General features: G+C 47.3%; 1 protein-coding gene across 1 annotated transcript in view; it reads right to left on the bottom strand.

Moving 5' to 3' along the window:
* Positions 1-2,329: 2,329 nt before the first annotated feature.
* Positions 2,330-12,558, bottom strand: part of BCL11A (BCL11 transcription factor A) — a 155,816-nt gene continuing 145,587 nt past the window's right edge. The window contains exon 4 of the mRNA XM_083494338.1: positions 2,330-4,809. Coding sequence (XP_083350464.1) covers positions 4,736-4,809 — 74 coding nt within the window. The 3' untranslated portion in view covers positions 2,330-4,735. The remainder of the gene's footprint in view (positions 4,810-12,558) is intronic.

The raw sequence follows: 12,558 nt of genomic DNA on the forward strand, positions 1-12,558 counted from the left end.
ATGGTTCATGACTTTGCTTAGGAGATGGAAAGAAGTTTTCCTAAAATCAGATAGGCCACTGAATCAGGGAGGTGCGTGTGCGTGTTTCACCCCCCACCCCACCCCAAAGTGTGACTTGGCTTACTTGTACAGGCATCTCCCCACTACTTTTGTGTGACTGTGTATATTCATGGCACTGGGAAATGATTAAACAAATAGATTTAAATTGCAAAAAAGGCACACTCTGCCTCTGATTCACAGCCAGGCAGTTCAGGATACAAGTCTACCCACCCACCCCCAGCTGTTGTTTCCATGTACAAGGAAGACTGAGAGCAGCCATTGCCACCATTCATACTCGTCTGGTAAGTTCTGCTGGTTTTTAGAGGGTTTCCAGATGTTTATAGGGTATGTACAAGCTTTTTTTTTTTTTAAGGGACGCCAGTGGCGCTGTGGGTTAAACCACAGAGCCTAGGACTTGCCGATCAGAAAGTCGGCTGTTCGAATCCCCGCGATGCGGTGAGCTCCCATTGCTCGGTCCCTGCTCCTGCCAACCTAGCAGTTTGAAAGCACGTCAAAGTGCAAGTAGATAAATAGGTACCACTCCAGTGGGAAGGTAAACAGCATTTCCGTGCGCTGCTCTGGTTCGCCAGAAGCGGCTTAGTCATGCTGGCCACATGACCCGGAAGCTCCCTCGGCCAATAAAGTGAGATGAGCGCCGCAACCCCAGAATCGGTCACGACTGGACCTAATGGTCAGGGGTCCCTTTACCTTTACCTTTACAAGCTTTTTAGATGGTGTTCCCCACTCTACACGATTTCATGTATACGCACAGTACCCGGGAACGTAACGCCTGCACGAGTGGGGTGTTTTCTTAATTGCTCAGGGAATAACTTTGGACAGAGCATTTCTCTGCTGCTTGCAACACGTGCTGGCAAAAGGGGGTAGAGATCAGTGGACAGCACTGCTCCCCACACCCTACCCCAGCCCTCTCGCTGAGTCTTCTCACATGAACATTGACTCCACCCATGCACCACCTGTCGAGTTAGGAAGCATCGCTGCCAGATGACCTGTTTATGGAGCAGCTATCCTGATTCATTTGCACCAAGTTTACACGGTGCTTAGATGACCTCATCCATCTATTCTGATTTTTTGGTGGGGACGCTAGATGACGCTGCGTCAAGTGAATGTTATCCCGCCCTTTCCGGTGCGTTTTCTGGCCACTTTCCTTAGCACAAGAAGCCTGGTTTTAGAGGGGGATACAGATCTGTTTCAAAGGAGCTCCACATCCACCTCCACTGCCTGATTGGAATGGGCTGGTGTGAGAGTGAGTCCCACCTGAAAACAGTGACTCTATAGAAGCAGGTTTAGAAGTCAACCGAGTTGGGTCTTTAAGGAGGAACTTAGGTTCTGTACCTTGTTGAACAGCCAGGATAAGGCAGGTTTTTTTTAACCATCTCTTAAGTGTTGGGGACCATTGTTAAAACAAATTTATTAGCAACCCCCACCCCCTTTAACAGGAGAATATAGCTTCCGCCGATGCGCAATCACTGGTTGACACAAATACGTTTCAGGTTTTTGTTGTTGTTTCTTATTTTTTTCTCTCCCAAAAAACAAACACAAAGTAAAGCATGTTGTGTTTCCCCTCCCCCGCACAGCTCTCCCCTTTGCCCCGCCCCCGCCCCCAAAGTACACATTTAAGCAACAGAAATGCGGTACATCACAATCAGCATCACCCAGCTGCACACAAATGATAAATTAAGACGGCTGGGAAACTCACATGGAGTGCGACAAGAATAAATACCAATATGATTGTTAGAATGCAGAGTTGCGAGAATGAATTCAGTGCTTCTTCTGGGAAATTAATGCCACCCACGGCTCCGAATCGTCCAGTGTGGATATATATATGGTTTTGCTTGTTATTTTGTTTGGAACAGGAAATGTCGTAGATGATTTTAAAGCGGGAATAGCCAACCTTCCGGGTGTTGTAGGAATCCGTCTACCATCAGCCTGCAAGGTCAATGGCCAATGATGGGAATTGTAGTCTAGTGACACTTGGAGGGTGCTATGTTAGCTAATTCTGATTCAAAGGCATAGAAGCTACACAGTCCAGAGGTAGCCAACGTTGTGCCCTCCGTATGTTCAGTCTACCAACTCCCATCAGCCCCAGCCAACGTGGCCAGAGACGATGGGGCCATTTTAGGTAACTTGGTCCTTGGTATTTCCAGCAAAAGGCAGGCATCCCCAAACTCAGACCTCCATCTGTTTTGGGACTACAACTCCCACCATCCCTAGCTAACAGGACCAGTGGTCAGGGATGATGGGAACTGTAGTCCCAAAACAGATGGAGGTTGCCAAGCCTATTGCAGGACCCGTTTTTGTACAGCACCGAGCTTTTTCAAGAAACGAACAAATAAATACTACGTTCTCTAAGACTCTGGCAACCAGTCCATTGTATCGGCTTTGCAGAAGTCTGCCATGGCATTTACAGTATGGAGGCCCTGCTTCTCTAGAGAGAAAGCAATGACTCTATGGTGTCCCCTAGCACTCATGACCTGTGCTCCTCTAATGTCTGTTTGTGCCGCCTTCCTGCTTCCTCTTAAACCCTGAAGGAAGCCACAACTGGCGTGGTGGAAGGTGGCAGCAGGGGCCTCAATCCTGCCCCTTACACAAGGGCAGGGCTAAGACATTTTCCTGCCTGCAGCCAATGGTGTCACCTTGCAAAGTCCTGATGCACAGTGCCCAAGGCTTGTGAAGTTATTTTGGCACCCGAGGGGAAAAATAAGAATCCTGTAAGCATCTCTCCGACACAAACATGAAGCACAGATAAATCAAATAACTAAACATCTGCTGCCAGCTCATGAAATCCAAAAATCAGTCCCCTGCCTGCCTCGTTATGCCTAAATGGTGAGTCTGACCCTAAAGGGTGCTCTGGGCACATGAAGAGTATAGCAAGTCAGACCACTGGTCCACCTGGCTCAATATTGTCTACACTGACTGGCAGCTGCTCTCCAAGATTTTCAGACCTGGAGATGATGGGGACTAAACCGAGCACCTTTTGCATGCAAAACATGCAATGCCCTTCCCTAGTATTTTTATGGGACATTTTATAGTACTTGATCATGTCCAAATACTTTATTGCATTTCTATATATACATATATATCACCTTTCCTGCCAAGGCACCCAAGGTGGATTGCAATCTTAAAAAATATTCCAACAATCCAATATAAAATGTGAAGTTGGCCCAGCGTAGGAGGCAGCCCAGCAGGAACAGGACCTGACATTGCCTCTGCCTCTCTTAACTTACAGCTGAGTCACGATATTTGACAGGCCAAATAACCAAGCCCCCCTCAGCCAGTGAGGGGAAACTCTCAGTGCCTTCAAGGTACCAAGGCATAGCTAGACTATGGAACTCAACTCCCAGGGAAGGCGGTGAGAGCCGCCAACTCTGGTGACTTTAAAAGAGCATCGGATAAATTCATGGAAGATGAGTCTATCAGGGACCACTAGCTAGGATGGCTCTGCTCTGCTTCCATGGCCGGAGCCGGTATGTTTCTGAATACCAGTTTCTGGAAGCCACAGATTGGGAAGAAGAGGACTCTTGCGCTCAGGTCCCGCTTGGCGGGTTCCCTGCAGGCACTGTGAGAAAAGGACATTAGTCTACAATGGGTCACTGGCCTGATCCTGCAGGCTCTTCTCATGCCCAGGGTTGACACTCAGGTTTGCTCCTACCATGGCAGTTGCTGCCAGCAGTGATTGTGCGGGTGTTTAATTGTGTGTGTTTTGATTTGTTAGAAGCCGCCCAGAGTGGCTAGGGCTAATAATAATAATAATAATAATAATAATAATAATAATAATAGCAACCTCGCGGTAATATTGGCCTCTGAAGACTCTTGCAGATCGGAAAGACATCCCTTCTCCCTCTTGGACCTTGGTTAGTAAAGAGTTGAAGGCCATTACCTTATACTGAGCCAGACTACTGGTGAGCTCCGGTGGTGGAGGAATATAGCTCCCATCATCCTTGGCTGGGGTTGATAAGTGCTGGAGCTCAACAATATCTCCAGGGCACCACCTAGGATGGCCCAGATACAGCCTCATCATCTCTACTTTGCCTGATAGCGGTGCTCCAAGATCTTGAGCCAACATTTCACGTTACAAAAAAGCCGTGGACTCCCCCCCCCTTTATTTTATTTTTTAGGTGGGAGGGGTCCTGTCACATTCTGGATGTTCTGCAAATTACCAGAACAGGTATGTGTTGAGATTTATTTTGTGGTCGACTGTGCTAGGTCACACTTGTCACAGGTGTGAGGAGCCTTTGGCTTTCCAGATGTGGCTGAACTGCAACTCCCATCTTCCCCAGCCATTGACCACGCTTGCTATGCATTATGGGAATTGTAGTTCAAGCAACATCCAGAGGGTCAAAGGTTCCCCAATCCCGCTCCATCAACCCGTTTTCAGGTGGCTTTCCAGATCGAAGACGGAAGATTGTCAAATAAAAGAGAGGGGAGGTAGCGGGGAAACATGGGAAGCCCTTGATGGAAGTTGGGTGTTTTTTTAATGACGCGGTTTTTATACTCTGTTAAAAATATATAAATAAAGAGTCTTCGGGCAGGCAGTAGTAGCAGGGGGCTCGGTCGGTTCCCGCCTTTTGCGTGGCAACTTCTGGAGCTGCTCAGCCAGACGGCGCCACAAAAAACCAACCCGAGAGCAAGCCCCACGTGGACGCAGAGCACATCCCCTTCTGCGTTTCACATTCTCTCAGAATTTAAGCGTCCTTGGGCTTCCGTCCGGAATCTGCCATGCATCAAGCGTCCCCTGGGCGCTACGCCAGCCTGCAAAAGGAAAAGGAAAAGGAAGAAAGGACAGGGGGGCAGAGGGGGGCGGGGAGAAGGAGAAGAAGAAGAAGAAAAAGGTGTAATATGGACCGAAAGTCAAAATGTTCATGTTCACAATTAAGAGGCAGAAACACACTGGGTGACTGGCGACTCATCCAAGATAACAGACTCCTATAATATCTAGGCATAGCAATCCAGTGGTCCCAATCCAGCACATGCAATTAATCTCTCTCTCTCTCTCTCTCTCTCTCTCTCACACACACACACACACACACACACACACACACACACGTGGCTGTGGGTGGGAATTCATGTTTAAGGAGCGGGACATGATTACTTGTGATTGGCCCTCCACATGTGTTTCTGGATGCACATCTGCATCAGCTGTTGCACAGGCAGGTGGACCCCCCCTTTGCTGGATTGGAGCCTTTGAATCGAGACCAACACACAGCATACTCATCAAAATAAAAATCATAATTAGTCAATGCAAGGTCTTCGTTGAGTTGCGAAGGTTGCCATCTGATCCCACGAGGAGGACCTCCTAGGCATGAGATTTAGGCAACTGTCCTTGCGGCCTCCCAAACTTGTCAGGAACTCTGGACGTGGAAGTCTGATACGAAGAATTCTTTCCGTGTTTTGTGCCTCTTGTGTTCTCTGACCTGATGTTCTTTTCTCTCTTCTTTGAACTGGTACCCGACAACACCAGTGGGACGGCTTTGTTCACAGACGCTGCCAAACTCATGACACGGAGCTCAGTGGGCAGCTGAACACCACTTAAGAATAGGATGGAGGTTCTGGATTGAAAGGTGGTTATATTATTTGCACTGTGCTGTGATTTTTGTTTTAGGGCTTCCCAATGGCTTTCTTGAAATGTAAGCAAATACATGCAAGACGGTGGGGCGAGGGATGGTCTCCAGAGGTCTGCTTGGAGGAAAAGATGGTGGTTGGTAGACCCATGGGGGGCTAGGAGTTCTCCCTAGGTACACCACACACCCTTTGCAAAACCCAACAGGGACATTATATCCTTGCTTACAAACCCATTTTTCCCATGATACATCTCCATGGCCAGAAGAAAGTCATAGCAGAACTCTGGTGTCATCGATTTGTAACATAGGAAGCAGCCCTGACAAAAGCGCAGCATGAACTACTTTCTGGGTTCATGAGGCTCCTCCTGGCTGTTTTTGTTTAGTACGAAGGTTCTACAGACTAGTTATCACCGAGAGTTCATGACGGGGTGCCAATCCCCCCCCCCAAATTCCCACAGATAGAAATCTAGCATGTTAAGGACAAGCTTGAGACATAGCCCTCTTTGACATCCCAGTTTTCTATGTAGATGGAATTCTTTGAGTCGGTGCAGCTCTTCAGGCCAAAGCGCTGTAGCCCTTCGGTAATTTCATGGTCCACCCAAAACCTGGAGAAGGCCAACAACAGAGGCTTTCCATTTGCAATGGCTTCCCCTTCCGAGGTTCCTTGGCCTCAAGATGTGCAGTGACAATGCTTCTGCTACCTGTCCTGCTGCCTTGAACCACCTCCCTCCTTTTATTGAGTTTTCTCCCTTTCCCTCACCAGAAATATATATAAATAGGGAAATGTTTCACAGGACCGTCGGTCAGGCTTGTACAGAATGTTGGCACAGCTTAAGAATACATTACGGTTGCCGTCAGAATCCATTTCAGAAAACTAACAAACAGCGAATGGGCCTCAATGGTTCATGCTTTTATAACACCATTAATTTATCACACCGCTGGAAAAATGTCACATTAGGTATTACTACTACTTCTTTCTCTTTCTTTTTTGCTTTAGTGTTCTGGCCACCCTGCACTGTCATCTTAAAAAGTTGTGTTATTATTCTATTTCCATCCCGCTAGCTTCTTGTTGACTGGCCTCCCTTCCCACCCACCCACCCACCTAATTATGTTCCAGTTACTCAAGCGGCGCCCTGGAACGTGGCCTGTAAAAAGGTCTGCCTTCCAACCAGGTCACACGCAGGGCTAAAGTTTTCAAACATGAGCTGCTCTTAAAAGAGATTGAACTTTCCAAACGTTGCCTTGCCATCAACCTCTGTTGCTGCCTCAGCTCCCCAGATATGGGGAGGGCCTGAAGAGCTGCACCGACTCAAAGAATGGGCCCTTCTTACCGCCAAAGTTCGCCTTTCCTTCTTCCCCAAGCCTTCCAACAATTATGTGGCTCCCACAGTGACCGTCTTTCTCACCTACGGCATTCCTGCCATCGCACCTCCCTGTATTGTATACAAATGTCACTGCAAGCCCAGTCCAAGGTGCGTCTGAGAGTATGCCTCTCTGAACACCAGTTTCCGGGACTCGCAAATGGTGAGAAGGCTGCTGTGCTTATGGACTTCCCAGTTGGTTGGCCAATATGGCAGGACTAAATAGGACTGTGGTCTGATCCTGCAGGGCACTCCTGGTGTTCTTAGCTCTTGGAAATGGTCCAGTGTGTTGAGCCTTGGTTGGCATTTTTTTAAAAAATATATATTTGAAAATAAATAATTGTGGCCTGCCCTTACAGTTTATCAATGCCGTGCAGCTCAACCCCAATGTTGGACAAACGAATAAGCATCAGATTATTTATTCCCATATGGTGAACAGGAGTGGCAATCTCTCTTGCAACTCAGTAAAGTGGGTGTAGCCAACACACTGCCCTCCAGATGTTTCTGGATGCTATCTTCCACAGACCCAACAGTATAGCCACTGGTCTGGGATGAGGGAAGCTCAAGGGACAGCAACACAGGGCTTCACCCACTTATTCCCTACAGAGGTTCCACCTGTGCATCTTTCTATGAGACACCATAGCTGCCTACACCCTTGTATAAGCTAAGGAAGAGGAGCACGGGAAGTTGCCTGATACCAAGTCTACCTCAGCACTGTTGACTCTTGCTGGAAATGGACCTCTAGGATTCAGTCTGGAGATGTTCTCAGTCCCACCAGGAGATGCTGGGGATTGAACCTGGGCCATGACTGAGCTACAGCCCTTCCCCAAACTCTTAACTGAATTGTAAGAGGAGTTTGGGTGAGTGTAATGTTATTTCTAGGATTTCTGGGATCTGGCGGCATGCCCAGTGATCCTAGCTGGTTTTCTCAGTATGAAAAACTGAAGATGCCCAGCCATAACGTGATTTGCAGGCATTTGTAAAGCCTATTTTGTAGGCTTAATTTGCTGGGGTTCCCCCCCCCCCAGAGATGAAGACAGACGTAGATGGAGTGACATATTCATACTTCACATTCTATACTTGCGCAATGTAATGGAAACTTAAATAATGGCTATGATTGTTTCGTAACCAGATGAACTTTTTTTTAAAAGAAAAGAAAAGAGGGGGGGAATGAAATCGGAAGTCGCTCCCGTGGTACAAACAACTCCATAACACCAACACAATAGAATGGCATAAAACTCTTTTAATAATGTTTAATGCCTAAAGATCAAATATAATGGCCCAGCCAATCAAAATAATGAGTCTTTGCTGCCACAGGAAGAGCAGAGACCAAGTTTGTTTGGCGCCGCCATCTTGGTTGGAGTAAGCTACTTCCCACCCTCAAATTACTGCCCTCTTTACGTGGTGGAACAACAGAGGCATTCATCCTCCCCCTCCATGTTCAGTCTGAGGCAGGTGCTCCATGCTGGGAGCCATATCATGTAATTCTTCTCCATAAAAGGGGTGAAGGATAATGCAAAATTGTCCACTCCCCCACAAGCTTTTGCACTGAGGACTGTCAGGGACTTGGAGTCAGGGTCCTCTTCTTCGGGAGATGGAGTCGAGGACTCCGAACCAGAAGAAGGGGATGAAGGGGCAGCCCCAGAAGAACGGCTACCATGCGAGCCTGTGGGGCCAGATGTCCCAGTGAGACCAGAGGCTTCCACACTGCTGGGAGACTCCTGGAGAAAGCTGGGTACCTTTAACTAAAGCAGCACCTCCCAGGTCTAACAAGGAAGATGCAATTGCTACTGTTGGTACGATAGAGGACTCGGTCTTGGCTTGCTTCTTGCTGAAGCAAAACCTGAGCCCTGTACTGCCTTTGAAAAGGGATTGGTGAAACTGTTGATTTTTCTCTATTTCTCTTGTCCCCACTTCCCCTCCATTTCCAAGTTCAGTTTTCCACATCAAGTTGCAAATTTGTTTTCGTTTTAAAGCCCTCATGGAAATTCATCAGCTTTCTAGTGAGAATTTCCACACAGTTCCCTATGATATATGTACTGTATAGAAGTCTCCTGTGGCGAGTTAAGAATAGTCTCCAGGTGACCAGACCGGCAAGCATTTTTAAATCAGAACAGGATTTTTTTCTTCTCCCATCTCCTCCTTTCTATCTCTGTGCCACAAAATATCTAATATACGTGGGTATGTCTAAGTAAATGATTTAAAGACACCTGGAGGCTTATTTGCAAGGTGAAAGCAATAGGGTGGTAAACTGATCTGAGGTTGGGGTATTTTTTAATGGCCCAGTCGCGGTCACCTAGCATCTGAAAACCCCAAAAGGATATGGATGTTCTGCAGAATATCATATTTACTAGGCTTTATGTGAACACAATATACGTGTTGTGCCCCTTCCTAGTATTCTGGAGGCACCTACATTAGTGGAAGGCTTGCTTTCAAAAAACAAAACAAAACAAAACAAAACTGGGGGAAGGACGGTGTCAGGTGGAATGACTCAATTCAGCTTTTCCTTGGCTTCCTCCCCCTCTGCCATTTCCTGGAGGTTCTGCAGCAGATTCTGAAACTGTTCAGTGTGCAACACTAATGGCAGGTTGCATTGAAAATCCCTCTCCAAAGTTTCCCCCCCAACGAAAGGAGGTTTTGAATAGTGGCCTCCGACAAGGACTATAGCAGTTGCATTGGCCCCATGATCTGACTGGTGCACCATGTGGACTCTAATGTATCTGTGCAAGGAGCAGGCACTATTGCCACAGGACTTTTCAGGATCGCACGACTCGGTACAGGCTCTGAGAAGACCCCTGTAGACGTGCCCTTGATAACCCATGACCTAAGTGCCTTTTGCACCCATGTTGATTTCAAATGGGGATGGAGCTGTAACTTCATTCCTACACTTACTTGGGAGTAAGCACCACTGAACTCAATGGGACTTAGACATGTTTTGGTCATGCAATGGGCCCAGCTCTGCATTAAAGTAGTCAGGTGAAAAAGAGGACAGGGCTCCTGCAACTTCTATGGTTGTACAGAAGAGGGGGGTTTAAGCAGCAGTAGCCTGTTATGCCAACATTTTCTTTTCTACACCCCAAGAGATGCAGGGAGCTGACTTACCTCGAATCAGACCTTTGGTCTATCTAGCTCAGTGCTGCCTACACGGACTGGGTTCTAGGGTTCTAGGCAGGGGATATTCCCAGAACTTTCTGGAGATGCTGGGGGATTGAAAATGGGACCTTCTGCATGCAAAGGAGGTGCTATGACCATTCGCCTCGGGGGGTGAGTTCCACCTCGCCACCTTACTCTGTTGCTAGTAGAAAAGAGAAGGGACAAGTGATGGAGACAGATATAGTAATTTAGAAAGGCACAGAGGAGTCAGAAGAAGAAGAGGAGGAGGAGGAGTTTGGATTTGATATCCCGCTTTATCACTACCCTAAGGAGTCTCAAAGCAGCTAACAATCTCCTTTTCCCTTCCTCCCCCACAACAAACACTCTGTGAGGTGAGTGAGGCTGAGAGACTTCAGAGAAGTATGACTAGCCCAAGGTCACCCAGCAGCTGCATGTGGAGGAGTGGGGAATCGAACCCGGTTCACCAGATTACGAGTCCACCGCTCTTAACCACAACACCACACTGTACACAAATACAGGGAGAGAGGAGTGAAGCGTTTGGAAAGGTGGTAAGAATAAAAAATGGACTGCAAGGAAGGGGGAGTAAAGGAAGCTACTTGAGATAATTCAAAGATTGTGTACAACAAGACAGGTGGGAAGAATCCTCGTCTTTGGCTTGAGACATTGTCATAACAGCAGGGAGAAGCATTTGAGAGACGTCCCTTAGAACTAGGATGAAGCAGAAGGTCTGTGGCAGAAAAGGCAAATTGGTGAGCTTCTCCTCACAAAGGAGATAAACTAAAGCCAGAGATGTGAAGAGAAGCATCTTTTGAGTGGTCCTGATGTGAGAAGAGCAGAGGCATCAAGAGTGGCTGCCTTCTGGATCCTGTCCAGGGAGGAGAAAAGACAAAGCAGACCCTACTTTTTAAAAAATAAAAAATAAAATCAAAATGATGAGAAGCTGGAGATCTAGGAAGAGCAGAGGTGAAAAGTGTCACAGAAGTTCACCAAGGAAAGAAAGTTGAGGATGGCAGATTATCTGGGACTAATTGATGGCCATCTATGAGAATCACGCAGAAAAACTTTATCTTAAAACTATGGTTTCAGCAAAGAAATTGAAAAATCCAAACTGGAGGAGTGGGGAGTCAAGGAGAATCAATAGACAATAAATACATCACTCAAAGCCAGTCTAAAAAATGTTTGCCATGGGGACTGGTACCTCCTTAGTAAACGCCGGCTGTGTAGTGAAGAGCACAGTGTGCCAGTCTGAACTGTTTCGTTCTGGGTGCCTTCAGCCCATGTCAGTGGTGTTTACTGGTGGGGACTTTCACTCTATCAACATGCTGGCCTGGAGCTGTTCTTAATTTAAACAGTATGTCCTGAGCTCAGGGTGGAAGTGTGGTGAGTGGGACATCCAGGACAGGTCTCACTTGAGGAGTTTAAAAGGGAATGGAAACATTCCATTAGCAGGAATGAGGAGGCCCATGATATTTCTTAATCAGTTTTAGTGCAAGGTGGGGGAATCTGTAATCCTCCAGTCCCTACCAGCCTCCACAACATGGCCAACGGTCAGTTACGAGGGGAGTCATAGTCTCACAATGCGCAAAGGAAAGGGATGGACCTGAACCAAAAGAAAGGGGAATCTCAAGAAACTGTTTTTCTGTATATATAGTAACTGCACAAAAAGCTACACAACCCCTAGGGTGCCTCTGGCAAACGAGCATCACCAGTGAATATTCTTCTGCAGTCAGTTGACAATGTTTGAACGTCAAATTTGCAAACTCCAAGGCAGCCCATGCCACCTCCCTCCCTGGATCTTAAGAAGTCATGGCATGCAAGCACTACCAGACGACCGCAGAAGAAACAGCACAGGCAACGAGAGGGTCTTGTTCACACCATGCAAACTCACTGTCACTCACCTTCACAAGTGCTCTGTGAGATTTGTATTTTAGAGGCAGGGAGCTGGCAGTCACCTGCCTAAGACAGTCCAGTGAGTCCATGGCAAATGTGGGCTTTGTTGACCTCTAGCTCAACTCTTTAGCTAACAGACTACAAAACTGTGAGGTTGGTGGGAGACCAGAAAAGGGAAAGGCAGCACAGCCTTGGCTATCAATGGCTACCAGCCACAGCGGCTTTGTTTTCCCTCCACTGTTGGAGAAAGTATGCTTCTGAATACCAGTTATTGGAGAGCGGAAGTGAGGAGACTGCTGTAATGCTCAGGTCCTGCATGCGGGTTTCGCAAGGCCATTTGCTTAGCCACTTTGAGAACAGGATGCTGGACTAAGATGGGCCATATCTGTCTTCTTCCACAAAGAATCAGCAAGGAATGTGGATAATTGTTGGCATCGGTCTGCCTTGGGAGACAATGGAGGAGCGTGTCTTTGGGAGTGGTGTCAAAATGTTGGAAGGTTACAGCAACTGCTGTGGTTGTAGGGACCAATACAGGAGAGACTTGTTTTGTTGCATCTGGGGCAGCTGAAGGTGTC

Source organism: Podarcis liolepis (genome assembly GCF_965112155.1).
Source record: "Podarcis liolepis genome assembly, chromosome: 3".
In the NCBI taxonomy this organism is placed as follows: Eukaryota; Metazoa; Chordata; class Lepidosauria; order Squamata; family Lacertidae; genus Podarcis; species Podarcis liolepis.